Source organism: Garra rufa, chromosome 1 (assembly GCF_049309525.1).
Source record: "Garra rufa chromosome 1, GarRuf1.0, whole genome shotgun sequence".
NCBI classification, from domain to species: domain Eukaryota; kingdom Metazoa; phylum Chordata; class Actinopteri; order Cypriniformes; family Cyprinidae; genus Garra; species Garra rufa.
In genome coordinates, this window is record NC_133361.1 from 92,341,276 (window position 1) to 92,360,044 (window position 18,769).

An 18,769-nucleotide genomic window follows, 5' to 3' on the forward strand; every position below is an offset into this window, starting at 1 on the left:
TAATACTACCTAACTTACAATTACATGCTCAGGGTAAGATGGTATTTATCTTTAACAATGAACAATCATAATGAGAAAAACTAAAAACATAACTATTAGGCTTGCTTACATCATAGTATGCAATTATATACACGGGGAAATATGATTAAATATCTCTGAATAATCAAAATATTCACATCATCATTAATCAAAAATTGAATTTGTTTTTGTTATTGATAAGCCTCAGGGATGAAAAGAGAAATTCAACAAGAATTTAAGCTAGCTTTGCGTGTGGATAAACAATTTTGAATACAAAACAAAATAAATAACTTATTTAAAAAATAAAGAATTTGGGTTTTCCTGACAAAAATTATTTCTTTAAGAATTAAAAAATACAAAAACCTAAATGAACCCAAAACGTATCTGTTATACTACAATCACAATAAAAGAACAGCTGTTTCTTCAACATGACCACAAAATGAACAAATTTCATCAATATCAAAATATTTATAGAAAGATGAATTAAACCTGTCGCTATATGTTAAGTTGTTGCACTTGTTATAACGTCGTTGGTCACATGATAACGTCAACATGGCGGAAGACGTGCAGATCACATCCATACTCAACGAGATTTGGCTGTAGAGTACGTACTCTTTTAGCGCTCGTTAAGTAAGTACTTATTGAAATTAAGTACCTACTCATTGAGTATGCGGTTTCGAACGCAGCCAATCATTTTGTGAATCGATTGATTCAGTTGACTCGGAATTTCGAAAAGATCCGTTTCTATCAACACTATACTAACAGTAACCGAATTCTTTAGGAAAAATGATTCACTATATAGGGACTACGTGTCACTAAATAAAGCATTACAGTGGCTAACAATTCATTTCACAATTCTCTAAACAAGTTGTACTGATTTAAACACGTTAAACTGTTAAGAGCACACACCTTTCTCCGTTTGAATCCCAGATGCAGGAGCGTGCCGCAGCCTTGTGACGTCACGTACCCAGAACAAAATAAAAGTCTTGTTCGCAAAAAAATCAATATAATTTAAGATTACAAAAGTATAAAATGGTACAGCTGTATCTATACCTAGAATAAACTGAAGGGATCAACTGTAGATCTATCAAAAGTCCAAAGCTACTAATACTAAGTATCTAATTTTATATCTAATTAACACATCATAACATTTGTGATATTCTCAACCAAAAAGAGAGATTTAACTATTATGAACTGAAATGGAATCCTTATAGCAATGAATTAATCTTATTACATCTTAATTTCTCCCCAGAACATAAAGACAGTAAATCAGACTTAAGCTATTTTTTTTTTTTTAATTAAAGGTCAATGACTGTAAATGATTACATTGACTGGGGTTTAGTACAGTTGATTTTGACTGAATAAAAAAACTTTAATTAAAATGGTTTAAATAATTTATTTCAAATGTTAATGTGATTTACATTTTCACAGAGTATCTTTATTAAAATTGGCAGACAGTATAATACCCTGTTCTAAAATATGATTATAATATAAACAAGTTATCTATTAAGCTGTCAGATTTCACTTACTGCAAACTGATTTACTAACAACTCAATTCCATTAAAGTTTATTTGTATAGTATTGTTTTACGATACAAATCGTTGCAAAAAAAAGCTTTACAGAAAATGTAAGTTTCTACAATATATTTAGTTTGATTATGGACCATAAGGAGTTGTCTTATTTTAAGTGAGATTTGGCCATACAGACCCAGGCCAGTTTAGAGTGCTGGGGGTGACTCTCCTTTTACAATGTGCTAAATTATGTGTAGCAGTGAGCCTTAACCACTTAAACTCTGCAGCATATTTTGAATTTGTTAGAGGATTTGGCATATCTGAGTTTAAAAGAGTGCCCTTCCCACATACATTGGAGTAAATTGATAAAAATGGTCTCATTTTACAGAAAACTCTGAATTTTAACACAGTAGTGGAATATTGCATATATTATATTGTATAAATTCACAATTTTATGATAAACACATATAAAAAGTCCTTTTTTGATACTGTTTTTAATTAATATTTTATTTTAAAAAAATGACCTTTTTTTCTATGTCCCTTTAGAAAGTTTCTTTTGATTCCACTAGGTGGTAGTAAACAGGGACACATTTTTTTTTTTTTTTTGATATCTCCTTCTAAAAAAAGTTATTGAGATTTATCTGAAAGGAGTCACCAGTGTTTTCAAGTCTACTTTTACAGTCTCCATTTTTGATTGCTAAAAGAATTGGGCATACCTAAATTTAATATTGCGTCCTACCCACATACATTGGAGTAAATGGATAAAAATGGTCTCATTTTACAGAAATCACTCAAAATTATAACCCAGTGGTGGAATATTTCATATATTTTAATGCATTTAATCACAATTCTATGATAAACAAGGATAAAAAGTCAGAAATTGATTAATTAAAAAAAAAGTTTTATATGAGAGTCGTTTGGTGTATGTCCCTGCAGAAGGTTTCTTTTGAATCATCTAGGTGGCAGCAAATAGAGAAAAAAAGAATTATCTTTCTATCACCTTCTTAACAAAATTGATTTAGATTTAATTGAAGAAAGGCAATGTCTTCTCTGAAGTCTCCACGTTTACTCCATAAACCCAAATTATTCAAAGTGCAAAAACAGGCTTATTACCTTATTTTACCATGTTACATTTGACAAGAGAATAAACACTTCATCACCTAACTTAACCCATGTCATGTAATATATTAACAAAATGATGAAAAGTACCAGAAAGTAGCAGTTCTTGTATTTTATTATATACAAAGATAATAAACTCCAAGAAAATAAATTAAATGTTTTAGAGATAAATGTGCAAAAAACTGTGCAAAAACACAATATACAAATCTAAGATATAAAATGTAAGATATAAAATAACTATATACAGCACATAGTAACTATAAAAAGTCAACAAGTTACTATACTGGTTTGCTTACTGGCAGTTCAAGTTCTTTGTGGCCTCACAGAATCACCAACAGAAGATGTAGGGGTTCTGGAGGTATGAGGTGGGGAAACAACCTCCTTGCTGCTGGTGCATGGCAAATCTGGCTGCCACTCTTCCTCACTGTCCAGACTGCAAAACAAAACAAAATTTATAAATCCGCATTGCAATTCAGAAATGCATGCTGATATTACATGCACAAAAAAGTATTCACATATGCACATAACAGATACAAGAATATAATTTGCATATCCACATAAGATACACAAATAAACGTGTGCATTCAAATATGAATGCAACAGAAACATGTAGAATGCATTTTATGGATAGATTACAAAAAAAGCTGTATAAAAAAAAAAAAAAAAAAGCTGTACATATGCATTCCATAGTTCAAATAAGCTTGGGAGCATTTGCTTTTGACACATGTGCACATGCATCAATGCAAGTGATGAACAAACGCGTGCAAAACTAAAAATATGCATGTAAAATTATTTTAGCACATGTGGGTGCAAAACAGCACAAAAAGCTTGCAAAAGCTCCCAAGCTTATTTTATCATTGCATGCATATGTTTTTAGGTGAAAAAATTCTCGAATACTCATGCACAAACATGTATGCGACACACAAAAAACAGCAAAACCACCCATGCTATTCTGAATTAGCGCATGCACGGGTTACAATATTTCTCGATGTCTGTTGCATGCATATTTTGTATTGTTGCATGCATTTGTTCATGAAATACACAAATACAACGTTTATAAGTTCGAAATGGGTACTTACTCAAATTCAGGATCTTCGGCCTCATTGTACGCTGCTTGTCTAACAGAGTCAAAACTTCCATCACTGCAAGTTTCAGTATCACTCTGTCGATCAGGCTCTGCCAAAACAGCCTCCAGTCCACACTGAAACATCACACAACAAAACATGAAGATAAACATTTAGGAATTTATTGATTGTACTTAGTATATTAATTATAACAATTGATCAATTTATTAATACAACACAAACAACTGTAATGATAAAATACTATAAATATAATGAAAAAAAAAACAAAAAAAAAACAATGTTGATTAACCACTTTTAAGATAAATAGATTATTCTAAGAGAGAATATTTCAAGTTAAAAGGACTATGTACAATACAAAGATAAAATAAAGAACTATGTACAATACAAAAATAAAATAAAAACAAAATGTTGAAACGGGTCCTTAGTCGCTGTCGTCGAAGAGGCAGGGTGACTGAAGTTCAAATCATTGCAATAAAATCAGTTGTTTATGTCAACCAGTTGTCTCAGTGAAACAATTCATTTGTGAATCAACGTGAAAGTGTACCTGTCCAATTTGGGTCTGTTAAAAAAGAATAAAAAAAGTTTGTCATTGTTATCATCGAGAGCTGTAGTCTTGCTAGATTAGGCCCTAAAAGTGTTTGGTCTCATTCAATAGCACTAATTTGTGTGTCAAATCTCAGCCTGATCTCACAGCAGTTCCTACATGAGATAGTGTTGAAAATTCAGCACGCTGCAAACGAACGTTTTAACGAACAAATCTGATTCTCCAAAAATCTTGTTCTGAAAATGTCTTCTAAATTGAAAATAAATATAAGAACAACTGAAACAAAAAAATAAAAATAAAAAAATAAATAATAATAAAAAAAAACACTTTCTTAGTGCAGTAATAAATTAATATTTCATCTGACGTAAATTTTATAGTGAAAGTTTATCAAACCATGCCCATAGCCAGCGAGGTCACCGAGGTCCAGACTTCGGTATTTTTTATGTTCAAAAATAAAAATAATAAAATAAAAATAAAATAAATATTTTTCTCCAGACTAGTTAGCGAAAACATTATAAATACGTTTTTTTAACGTTGTGAAAACATTGTGATAACGTTTTTGTCCGCCGTATTTAATACAAATGTTGTTTTTTTAGACGTTATTAATACGTAATTTCACAACGTTGCAGAAACGTTTTTTTTTTATGTTGCTTTAACGTTATGCAACGTTCTAAAAACTTAAATATCGCGTCCTGTGTGGTACTTTCTGGACATTGCCTAGGCTTAAAACGAAATAGAACATTACTTAATATCAAATCACTGTAATTTCCTCCATTTGTTTAAAAAACTGTCATATATACTTAAAGGTGTAGATTTTTGCGGCATCTAGAGCTGAGATTGTGAATTGCAACCAACGGCTCCCGTCCACCGCTCACCCCTCCCTTTACAGAAGCTACGGTGGCCCACACGGGATTGAGATGTCGTCGTTTTAGACAGCAAAGAGTAATGAGGTTTCTTTTAAAACGTAAATTAAGTAATTATATTTACTTAATAATTAAATAAAACGATGTCATTGTGAATATTACAGTTACTTGTTTATCATTGTGTCAGTGTTTTTCCGCTAGAACAACAGTGATGAAACGCGATCTGTAGAGCAGTTTGTCCGTTCAGGTCTACTGTAGAAACAATACGGCGACTTCCATGTGAGGGGACGCGCGGTGTATGTAGATATAAACTGATAATTCTAAGGTAATGAAAACATAATGGTTCATTAAGTAAGGTCTTTATACATCCCTGAAAACATAGTTATGTATACTATATTGCATTTCTGTCTAGAGATCCTCTTAAATATTACACATTGCACCTTTAATATATACAGAATAATTTTATTTCCTCATATAATGTGTTAATATCACAACAGGTCATCAGAAGTGCTCTTTTTCAAACATGTTAGCATATTTTCGGTTGTGTTATTAAACTATTTGTAATATACAGATCCTTCTCAGAAAATTATTATTCTGTCATGTCATTATCATTATTTTCTGTAATGTACTGATAAGCATTAGACTTTCATATATTTTAGATTCATTACACACAGCTGAAATATTCAAGCCTTTTATTGTTTTAATATTGATGATTTTGGCATACAGCTCATGAAAACCCCAAATTCCTATCTCAAAAAATTAGCATATCATGAAAAGGTTCTCTAAACGAGCCATTAACCTAATCATCTGAATCAACTAATTAACTCTAAACACCTGCAAAAGATTCCTGAGGCTTTTAAAAACTCCCAGCCTGGTTCATTACTCAAAACCGCAATCATGGGTAAAACTGCTGACCTGACTGCTGTCCAGAAGGCCATCATTGACAACCTCAAGCAAGAGGGTAAGACACAGAAAGAAATTTCTGAACGAATAGGCTGTTCCCAGAGTGCTGTATCAAGGCACCTCAGTGAGAAGTCTGTGGGAAGGAAAAAGTGTGGCAGAAAACGCTGCACAACGAGAAGAGGTGACCGGACCCTGAGGAAGATTGTGGAGAAGGACCGATTCCAGACCTTGGGGGACCTGCAGAAGCAGTGGACTGAGTCTGGAGAAGAAACATCCAGAGCCACCGTGTACACCGTGTTGGAGCACTTCATGCTTCCATCTGCTGAAAAGCTTTATGGAGATGAAGATTTCATTTTTCAGCACGACCTGGCACCTGCTCACAGTGCCAAAACCACTGGTAAATGGTTTACTGACCATGGTATTACTGTGCTCAACTGGCCTGCCAACTCTCCTGACCTGAACCCCATAGAGAATCTGTGGGATATTGTGAAGAGAAAGTTGAGAGACGCAAGACCCAACACTCTGAATGAGCTTAAGGCCGCTATCGAAGCATCCTGGGCCTCCATAACACCTCAGCAGTGCCACAGGCTGATTGCCTCCATGCCACGCCGCATTGAAGCAGTCATTTCTGCAAAAGGATTCCCGACCAAGTATTGAGTGCATAACTGAACATAATTATTTGAAGGTTGACTTTTTTTGTATTAAAACACTTTTGTTTTATTGGTTGGATAAAATATGCTTATTTTTTGAGATAGGAATTTTGCGCTTTCATGAGCTGTATGCCAAAATCATCAATATTAAAACAATAAAAGGCTTGAACTACTTCAGTTGTGTGTAATGAATCTAAAATATATGAAAGTCTAATGTTTATCAGTACATTACAGAAAATATTGAACTTTATCACAATATGCTAATTTTTTGAGAAGGACCTGTACATTCATACTCAAATGTGTTTTTTTGAAAACAATTTATATTGAAAATCTCGTTTTTTGTGAGCACAACTGCAGGTGGAGTTAGCACATAGCACGGGAATAAAAATCATCAGTGGACTTCAGCCCTGCAGGCCCAAACAGCCACTTCAACAGCAAGTGTTCTTTTAATGGCCCTTTTTTCACTGGAGGTGCTGATCCACAGCAATTGAATGAAAGGTAAACAGTTTTGAAGATCAGGTCAAATTGTTTGATATGTCAAATAAAGTATTTTAAAATGGCTAATTCTACTTCTCTTTCTTTGGTTTTACTGTCCAAAAGATACCAATAAAAATCTCTCTCAATAGCATATATTTTTTAATCCTAATGTTAAGATGAACAAAACCTTTTGGAAATCTAAAACTAGTCAGAAGACTGTTGCATATCCACTGTACTGTATTCAAATGTTCATGTATTGTGTTGTCTTTTGCAGGAGGACAGAGCAAAACTGACCGTGGTGCCAAGTGAAGGACTGCGCTTGACAAGAAAACCATGACAGCTTTATATAGTAAGTGAAATAAAAAATACAAGTATCGGACACGTTCTGCAAAAAGTAGTCTTCTTGCATCCCTACATATGAGATAAGTATTTGGTTTCGGACGCAGAGTTGTTGAAAGTAAAATTTACTACAAAAATACCAGCAAGAACTTCATTTGTTTTAAATCACAAAAGAAGATATTTTAACGAAATCTGAGAGATTTCTGTCTCTCCACTGAAAGTCTACACAGCTACCACACTGATGTTGCAGAAAGTTTATAAAGATATAATAAAGCGAATTCATATTCATCAAGCAGTTTAGACCTAATTTTCAGAAGAGACTCAATCACTTTGTATTGTGAGCAGATTTAATTTACCTATAACATAAACTTTGTTCAGCAAACAAACAGAAGCTTAACCATACTTGCTTGATGTGCAAAACAAACTTAGTTTTTTATGGAAGCTCAAACATGATGTGTAATAGCAAGGAATGAACCCCATTGGTCCTCATACATCAAGCAAGCTTGCTTGAGCTTCTATTTGCCATTACTGATGTGTGCGTTGATTTGTTTCTATGTGGATATGTGATGGACCACCCCTTTAAAATATAGCTGTGATTTTTGTCTGTTACAGAGGCAGTGAACTGGTTTTCCAATGTGTTCAAGAAGGCTTTGGGGATTGGAGTGAATTCTAAGCTGGGGGAACTGAGACTGCTTGAAAGCTGTACATGTTTTAGACATCAAATAAAGAGTTTCTTAAAAAAATGTTAGATGTGAATGTATTTTTTTGGACTGAAATATATGGAGGGCAAAATATTTTTTTTTATGATTTTAAAATATATTTTTAAAAACATATCCCTGGTGAAAAAACCAGCTAAAACCAGCCTAGGCTGGTTGGCTGGTTTTAGCTGGTCAACCAGCCTGGTTTTAGCTGGTCATAGCTGGGAGGCAAGCTGGTTTTTAGAGGGGTTTTGGCCATTTTTCCAGCCTGGCCAGGCTGGTCTTAGCTGGTCAGGCTGGGAAACCACCAGCTAAAACCAGCCTGACCAGCCTAGCCAGGCTGGGAGACCAGCTAAAATCAGCCATTTCCAGCTTAAACCAGCTAAGACCAGCCAACCAGCCTAGGCTGGTTTTAGCTGGTTTTTTCTCAAAAATATACAAAAAATGGCCAAAAAATTTATTTGTAGAAAATATATTTATGTAAATATATTTTTGGCCAATTTTTGTATATTTTGAAATATATTTCAAAGTACATTTTAAAATTTATTTTTTTATCGTATGGGAACATTCAGTGAAGAACAGTGTTAGGAATCAAGTGGAACTTTTCAACGGAGTTATTTATTTTTTTATAAATTCAACTATAATTTTCTCTTGTGGACTATTTTATGTGAAATATCTTAATCAGGTCAGTGTGTTTTTCTCCTCTTATATTCACTTTCAAAGACTGTTGATGCTCAATACCATGATGCGAGTCAATAACTTTAAGTCTTTTTCATTTTTTTGTGCAGATCGGCTTTTTAAAGAAAAACAACAGCGCACCTTATAACAAAGTCATTTCACCCGCATTATTTTCCTCCTTTCGGCGCTTCTCACTCCAGTCCAGCGGGTGGCACTAAGACACTAACTTCTGTTTGACAAACACCATTAAACCTAAGAGCAAGAAGATTAGATTCGCTGTGCTCTCTGTTGTTTTGTAGTGATTCTGTTTTAGTACAATCTGTGACAAATGTAGTGTCTGTAAACAGAAAAGTACAGTTTTGAATCAGATCAGTAAATACCTTTAATCCTTATATCTGTGACTAGGTTTTGAAGCAAGCAGGAATATCTGGAGAAGTATGAGCTGAACTGAGATCTGCTGCTGTGAAGATGCTTATTAAAGTGGAGAGTGAGGAGAACACGAGTGAACTAGAAACCTGGAGAATAAAACAAGAGGAACCAGAACCTTTTAGAATAAAACAGGAGGAGCCAGAGCCTTTGAAAATAAAACATGAGGAACCAGAACTTTTGAAAATAAAACTTGTGGAACCAGAACATTTTAGAATAAATCAGGAGGAACCAGTGCCTTTGAAAATAAAACATGAGGAACCAGAACTTTTGAGAATAAAACTTGTGGAACCAGAACATTTTAGAATAAAACAGGAGGAACCAGAACCTTTGAGAGTAAATCAAGACGAACCAGAACCTTTGAGAATAAAACAGGAGGAATCAGAACCTTTGAAAATAAAACAGGAGGAACCAGAAGCTTTGAGAATAAAACAGGAGGAACATGGAGGTTGGTGTTTTATCTTCATTCATCTTTAGTTTGTGGTACATCAGGCTTTCATAATACTTCATAATAAGCTTTATTTTAGCTAGATTTAGTTAACTGTGATAGAAACAATCTTTAAAGCGGATCAGTTTGTTGAAAAGTATATATGGGGGCAGTAACAGTTTCGATGAAGCCCCATTCATAATACATTACAATGGTATTTTTAAAGCATTATAATGAACACATAATGCATTATATAAAAAAAACCTAAGTTATATCATCTCATGAATAATCAACAATTTTAATACATTATAATATTTGAGTATTTGTGGTTCTAACCTAAGATTGTGATTATTTATAAGACACAATGGACGGCACATTAAATCTACGTAATTTATAGTGTATTATATCATATCACATGTATTTTTTACATTATATTTTACAGTTTTATTTTGATGGTCCCCTGGTCTATTAACTATAAGCAACTTTCCAACTACATGTCAACTAACACTCCTTTATTATTATAATTATTATTAGTACTAATAGTAATAATAATTACTGCTAGCTGTCATGTAGTTGCAGAGTTACTTATCAAAAGCTGTCTAAAGGGTCCAATCAAAATAATCAAACTGATAATACAAATGTGTCATGTTACACATTCATCTGAAACATGATGATACGAGACGATACAACATACTATAAGATTTTTATAATGCATCATTAATTCATTATAATTCCTCAAGAATACTCTTATAAAGTATTATAAATGCAGGCTTCACTGAAAGTGAATTATGTTTTTAACTGATCAAACAAGGCTGATACAGAAACAGTAGTGTTAACTAAAGTCGTGGTAATGCGGCAGAAATACTCCAGTGCTATTACATCATTAGTTTCAGGGTTTGTACAACATTTTGGGAGAGAAATTCAAGAACTTTTCAATGACTTTTAAGTATTTCATACAACTTTTTACAGCTCTTTAAAGCTCTAAAATAATCCAGTTTAACCGAGGTGTTCTCTGATTGGCCAGCTATCCGTGGTTTGTGATTGGCCGAAAACCTCAAGTGTGTGTTGGAAATGTAACACCCCTAACCATGTCGTGATGCCATTTCTTGGTGCATCGAGACAGAAATGATAAAACCCATTATAAATTAGGAATTTGATGCATACATTATTGTTTATATTGATTCTTGATTTTGATGATTGATTATAATGACTCATACTGTCTTTTTATGCATTTTGTCACGGCGTGTAAACATAACAGCATGTCTGCATTTGCAAACGTAGAACGTGAAACAAGCACTACCCTACACTGCTCAAAAGTCGCATTCAATAGTCAGTACTGAATTCTTTAATGTACTTACAGGCCGTCAGTCGGAAGCACCGACCCACTTTATAGCCTTAATTTTATATTTAAAACATTAATCTCAGCTCTAAAACTTTTAGTTTAGTTACTTTTTTATATTATCTGTTTTATATATTTAATACTTAGTCAGTTTGGTTAACTTTGGTTAAATATTATGTTAATACTGTGCAGTGCACAAAACTTGAGATCTGAGAGATGGTTAAAGTCAGTGTTCATGATGTTAGGTTTAGAGATGTTGTGCATCCACTTATTATTAGTGTGACATTTTAGCATGCAAATAAAGGGGAGAACTTTAAGATATCGACCCTAAAAGTCGGCCAAAAAATCGGTAGCACATATCGGCAATCGACTGACGCTGACCTCTAAACATCGGCATCGTTTATAGAAAAATCCTAATCGGTCGATATCTACTTTAAATGATCATTATTTTTGATATCCCACACACCAGCTCGACCAAATCTGCTTCTGGCGCCATTGGCACTGCTGTCAAATGTTAGTTTGTTCATGTTTTTCAGCTTATAACAAGTTCCTAAATATTAATCATTTTATTTTAATTTCAGAGTTGATTAAAGAAAAAGAGGAGAATGAAGAATCAAGTCAAGTTGAGGAGAAAAATCATTTCAAAACAGGAAAACCTTTGTGTTGCTCTCAAGTCAAACAGAAAGATTTAAAGAAATGTTGCACCTGTACTCAGTGTGGACAGAGTTTCACAAGAAAAACAGATCTTGAGCGTCACATGAAAACTCATACTGGAGAGAAACCATTCACTTGTGATCAATGTGGGAAGAGTTTTTCAAGCTCATCAAACCTTAAGGAGCACATGAACATCCACACTAGAGAGAAGCAGCACACATGTGATCAATGTGGTAAAGTGTATTTAGCAGCTTCAGGTCTGAGGTATCACTTGAAAGTTCATACAAAGGTGAAGCCACATTCATGCCATTTGTGTGGAAAGAGATTTTGCCGTCTACAAAGTTTGAAAGTATATGAGAATATAAATACTGGTGTGAGAGAATGCATGTGTTCAAAGTGTGAAAAGATTTCTATTTCAGTAACTTATTTAAAACTGCATAAAAGGATCCACACTAGAGAGAAATCTTATGAATGCTCACACTGCAACAAGAGATTTAGTCGGTCAGGAGACCTGAAAACACATGAGAGGATCCACACTGGAGAGAAACCTTTTAAGTGTTCAAACTGCAACAAGAGATTTAGTCAGTCAGTACATTTGAAAAGGCATGAGAGGATCCACACTGGAGAGAAACCTTATAAGTGTTCACACTGCAACAAAAGTTTTAACCAGTCATCATATCTGAAAATACATGAGAGGATTCACACTGGAGAGAAACCTTATAAATGCTCACACTGCAACAAGAAATTTAACCAGTCATCATATCTAAAAATACATGAGATGAACCACACTGGAGAGAAACCTTATGAGTGTTCACAGTGCAACAAGAGATTTAACCACTCATCATATCTAAAAATACATGAGAGGATCCACACTGGAGAGAAATCTTATGAATGCTCACACTGCAACAGGCGATTTAGTCAATCAGGAGACCTGAAAACACATGAGAGGATCCACACTGGAGAGAAACCTTTTAAGTGTTCAAACTGCAACAAGAGATTTAGTCAGTCAGAACATTTGAAAAGGCATGAGAGGATCCACACTGGAGAGAAATCTTATGAATGCTCACACTGCAACAAGCGATTTAGTCAGACAGGAGACCTGAAAATACATGAGATGAACCACAGAGAAACCTTATAAGTGTTCACACTGCAACAAAAGTTTTAACCAGTCATCATATCTGAAAATACATGAGAGGATTCACACTGGAGAGAAACCTTATAAATGCTCACACTGCAACAAGAAATATAACCAGTCATCATATCTAAAAACACATGAGATGAACCACACTGGAGAGAAAACTTTAGTGTTCACACTTCAACAAGACATTTCATCAACCAGTACATTTGGATCCACACTGGACAATAACCGTATCATTTAACTGCATGTGGGAAGCGTTTTATTCGTCATCTGCTATACACAGTCATGCAGAAACAATCTTTTTTTTTTTTTTTTTCTCAATCTTGTGTGTATCTCTGGCAGATTTACACATACTAGTCTGGCATGTATATGTATACCCATCCCTACTTGTAAATTAGTAGGAGAGAGATCAGTCTCATTAGTTTCTCTTTTACTTTCGGTAATGATCATTTTGCTTGAGTCATTATTAAATGTTACTTTTTTTATTAATACATTATCTTTACATTTCATATTTTATTAACAACATTGCGGTCAACTGATTGTATTTGCATAAGAAAAAATTATTTTAGCTTTAATAGTTGAAAGCCATGATGTTTTAGGTTTTGTTCGAAATATCTAAATAATATCAATGGGATTGAATTAAAAGCCTTTATTGTCTTTGTATTTTTTTGCATACAGTGAAATTAGGAGCATTACTGCTGACTGGTGTTAGAAAACATGTACCACAGGCAATATATGAGACTAGAGACTGCAGACTGTACTGTATCATTATAAAAGTAGATACAACAACCGATGTGTTTTCCCTGTGGGCCACTGTACAATGTGGGTTGGCCCATTGCTTCTTGTTACTCACCTGTGCTGTTTTGGAAAGCGCAATATTTAAATCCAATGGGGATGGTCGTGCAGTAGTAATATTGTTTCGTTTGGCTTCAGTCGGTTTTGTCCAGAGCTCTGGTTTTTGATTCTATTTATTAAATGATGAGCTGTTTCCCGACAAAAGCTGTTTATTTAGCATAATGAGTCCATCACCTCTGTTGACATTTAATCAAACTAAACAGCCTCTGGTCTCCTTCCCTGCATACTGCCGAAGCAGCAGCATTAGCAATTTAACTTTTTTGGCTAAAGGCTGAAGACCTTACCCCTTGAGTCAAAAGCAACGTCTTTACTAATAATCCACAGACAGGAATAAAGACAGGTTAACCAGCCAAAGAAAGATGATGGGAATAACTATATGACAGGAAAACCAAATATGGGTATATGGGAGAAATCAAGACAGAGAGAATGATGGGGGTGTAACATTATCCCCCCCTCCCGGAAGGCGCAACTTGCCGTAGACAAGGAATGAAGAAAAAAGTGGACTGGTAGGAAGAACAAAAGAATGGAGAGGGCTGGGAAACAAAGTCTATTCGGCAGGGGATGATCTACAGAGTCCAGGCCGGATCCGACAGAAGGGTCCAAGGTGGATCAGACGGAGAGAGGAGCCAGGTCGCAACCATGATTGTAGCCCCTGGCAGAGCCGACAGATAGAGGAGCCATGGTGGAGGAAGGGCTGACTACTCCAGGGGGTCGCTTGACAGAGGCTGAGCAAGTGGCGATGGAGACGGAGAGCCGAAGATCCTGGGCGACACCGAGGATAAGCAGGGCCAAGGGTCTGGGAACCGAGGCAGAGATAAAAAAAAATCACATTTAAACTACTATTACTTCAAATGTATAATTGAGAAAGTTAATTTCTGAGGAAAAATAAAAAAGGCGGCAAGTAAGGAGGAGAGGACCCTGGCGGCAGGTGAGCTGGAGAGGACCCGGGTGGCAAGTAAGGAGGAGAGGCTGCAATGTGGTGGGAATGTAAGTAGTACAATTCCCTGGCCTTTGCAAAAATCCACAGCTCTCACAGAGATGTGGGAAGAGTGGTTGTCAAGCATGAGCAACACCTTTCTTTTGTATGCTTCACAAAGTGAACAAGGAATGATAGGAAATCCTCTTCCTGCATCCAGTCTGATGCATAAGCACTTCCTGCACTCCCCAAGTTGAGTTTGCATGAAAGGTCCTATAGAAATTAAATCTTGAATCTTGCCTTTTCTACCCTGTTCTGAAGACGCTTATCCATTGTGCTCACCTCACGTGGATTTAGCCCATAGTATATATCGGCTGCCTGGCTTATATACTGTGACAAAGTCTCCTCCTGCTCCCTGTTGAAGACCTGTGAGGACTGCAGTATCCTACATGAGGAAAGTCCCTTGATCCCTAGTCTTTCAGTTCCTTATATTTCCTCCAATATCTGTTCAAGGTGACATGGCAGATTCCTTTGGATTTTGCCTCTGCCCTGACAGACATTCCTAACTTCCTCTGCTGCTCTTTTTATAACATTGGCATCGACTCCTCGATTTGTTTTTCTCACCCATTTTCTAGGCATTCTGTAGAATTAACTTAATCACAAAAATGTTCTAAGTTGTGTATAAGGGGGATGGTTGTAACACTTTCAAAACATGTGTTTCAACCTACCCCGCCACTGTCACCCATTGTTTAGCTAGCTGTATTAGCATGGTGCTTTGAAATTAGCAGGAGGTTGATACACCATTCTTTACTAGAGAAACTACAGTTTGACCTGATATAACTCATACAACATCATCTACAACGGTAGAGGTACTAAACAAAATATTATCTTTTAATTTTTTTTTAACTTTCTTACCTCAGAATTCGATTTTATGTTGTAGCTTCTGGAGAGGTTGCAAGACTGACTGGAAAATCTCCACGTGTGATTGTTAAGGAAGCCTGAGGAAACTGAAAATGTCACATAACCCCTATCTTATCCCTGATTCGTGGAATTGGTAGTGTTACAACTCTCCCTTTGTTTCAACTATACCCGGTCTCCCCCACTTCAAACACTTCTGTTTCGAGACCGGCGAAACAGCCTCCTTGTAGCTGTAAGCAAGTTGTCGTTGGATGAACTTTGTATAAGTTCCATTCTCGCTCTATTTGCTATGTTAAAAATCCTATCAAAAGCAGAAACTGCAGCATCTACTGTTACCTGCTCTAATGAAGCAGTTTCTTCTTCCATCTTAGACAAAGTTTCTTTATATACATTTCAATATGTATTTCACCAAAAATAAAACTCTGAATATTACTGTCATGATTTATTATTCGAATATGTTTCCTTTTTGTAAATATCTATGCACGTCTTGGATTGTAGACACAGAAGCGCGTGAACAGGACTTTTATTTTGATCTGGTGTATGACGCCATAAGGATGCACCGCGCTCCTGCATCAGTGTTTCAGCTGAAGAAAGGTTTGTAGTCTTTACTGTTTAAATTCATACCAAGCGTTCAGTCTGATTTATATGGCTTACAAGCGATGTAAACGTAATAATTATTGAATGCAACATGGTAATATTTTATATAATGATGAACGTTATTAAAGCGCATCCACACAGCGTCTGATTTCTCTCTCTGTAGTGATTCAGATCAGAAACACGAATTACAAACTCCGAGTCAATTGAATCGGTTGACTCACAAAATGATTCACTGTTTCGAATCGCCGCTCGCTGAGAGACCTGTTGCTCAAAACAGTGAAAATACAACGAAAACAAACTCAAACAATGAGTAATGACAACTTTTACAAACAACTGCAATTGTTTTGTTGTAATGACAACCTTAAAATACAATAGCATTTTGAACAATTAATGTAATATAATATAATACTTAATGTTATATACTAATAATTAAATACCTGACTGAATAGTAACTTAAAGTTTTGAGTGTTTCTCTAATCAGATCTTTTAAGTCCATTAACTATCACTCTGACTCCATTACAAGTGCACTGACTACTGAACTAGAGATGATTGAGATTTATTTATTCTCATCTCAAACAGGAAAAAGTTTCCAAACACAGAAAAAAAAAAATGGTGGAGCAACTAAAATCCTTGTGACACGCTATTATATAGATGGCGTTAATTAAAGAGGAGAGTGAAGACATGAGGATTGAAGAAACATTCAGAGTCAAACATGAAGATACTGAGGAACAAACAGGTTGGTTTTTATTCTCAAAGCTGAACTATCCTATGAACTGTCCTCTACATCTTCTCAATTCATTTGTCTTTGGCAGGTATTTTTTTACTTTGTTTGCCCTCCTTCTCTAAAAGGTTATTTTCTACTCTTATAGTGCTTTGGTTTAAAAACAGAAGAACTGTGTCTTATTTAACATAAATGTTAATATTCACTGCTAGGATTAAGTAACATTTTTCATTTGAAATGGGTAAATAAGGGCTGTGTGCATGTGGTCTAACTTGCTCTGATGTAATGATGAAGTATGTGAAATAAAGTCTGGCGACAGCCGTCACTTTCCCTCGACTAGGGCTGCCCCCTTAATAGTTTACTGAATGTTAGTCTCCGAGAAGAGGCTTAGTCGACTAAAATTTTATTAGATGGTCAGTCACAGAAAAAATGGTCCATGTCAAAGATAAACAGATCATCAATAGCTGGTCCTTGAGGTAGGCCTAATTCCAGTATATCGGGCAGGAAATAAAAACATTCACTTATCATTCATCAAGCTCATATCTGGATTATCATTTGAAAGTGAAGTATGTAAATAAGCAGCGGACCGCTTCATCTGGTGACTCAAGCTGGACTGAGACACACACCAGTTTATCAGCCGCCTCAGTATATAAGGTGCTTTTCCTAATGCTCTTTACAAGTTTTGCCACTTGTATGATAACTTTGTCTACATCAGCATTTATTATTTATTGCATCATTTATGGCAAGTCTGCTTTCTGTCTCGCTAAGAGCATTTGGCATCATAGTATAACATACTGTACTGTAGGAGTGTGAATCGTGACATGTTTCTCGATTAAATTTGATTACGATTATCAATAAATGATTTGATTTGATATCATGATACATCATGTATTTTTTGCATTTTTAATAAATAATGTAAGCAAGCTACTTTTTTTAAATAATTACAAATTTTAAGGAAGATTGTAAATGAGATATTGGATTAATACAGTTAAATAAGCAAGATGTTATTTAGTGACTTACATTGTCTGACTATAACACTATTGCCTGATTTTGCAAGTTATAACTGACCCGCTGCACATCTCTATCCAAACAGTGTTTAGTTTATGAATGAACGTGCGTTTTTAAATGAATCTAGTAAAATGAATTACTTTCACATTCAGAAAGAATGTCATTTGCTTTATTCCTGAATGAATGCCGTTTCGAATAAATCAATTAAATGATATGATTCAGTAATAAAATCTGTGTCTTGCTGCTACCTGCTGGCAGATTTTTTCAGTTATTTAAATCATTTAATATTTCTGTATCCAATATGTTATATTTAAAACATTAATCTCAACATAAATGTATGAATTTGATCGCAGTCATGCCACCTCTTAACCTCATTAAACATGAAAGAATTTAAAACAAAGGTAAAAATATAAATTATTTTATGAAGTAAAAAATAACCATTGTAATGGAAAGGCTAGGTTTTTAATCCGATTTTTTGATTATTGTTTAGAGTGTGCTCATAAAATGTTAAAAGTTGAGACAGATGCTCCTAACAAGAAACGTAAGTGTAGAGCCCTGATTACTAGTGATAAACAAAAGTACTTATCTGAGAGAGCTTGCAGACAATCATAGTTTTTTTTCCCTCAGCCTAATTGCCTGTGCAATAAAATTCACTTCTACGATTTACTTTCATTCATAAAGCTGCCATTTCAACTCCCTTGTTTTTTTAAGATGTCTTGCTTTTATTACTGTCAATCACAGCAATGACTCGCGCATATTTATCTGATTTAATGCATATTTTTGTAAACTCGCATTTGTCATTCTTAAAATGGTATGCATGGATGTTTGGTCCTGTTAGACAAACAACTTTTCGTCAATTGTGAATGGATTGTGTAGAGAAAATAA

At 34.9% G+C, this 18,769-nt stretch overlaps 1 protein-coding gene across 1 annotated transcript; it reads left to right on the forward strand.

Moving 5' to 3' along the window:
* The first annotated feature begins 9,178 nt into the window (after positions 1-9,178).
* Positions 9,179-13,621, forward strand: LOC141340459 (uncharacterized). Its single transcript, XM_073845439.1, has 2 exons — positions 9,179-9,759; positions 11,659-13,621. Exons 1-2 carry the CDS (start codon positions 9,354-9,356, stop codon positions 12,867-12,869), a joined length of 1,617 nt encoding a protein of 538 aa, XP_073701540.1. The 5' UTR covers positions 9,179-9,353; the 3' UTR covers positions 12,870-13,621.
* Positions 13,622-18,769: the final 5,148 nt, after the last annotated feature.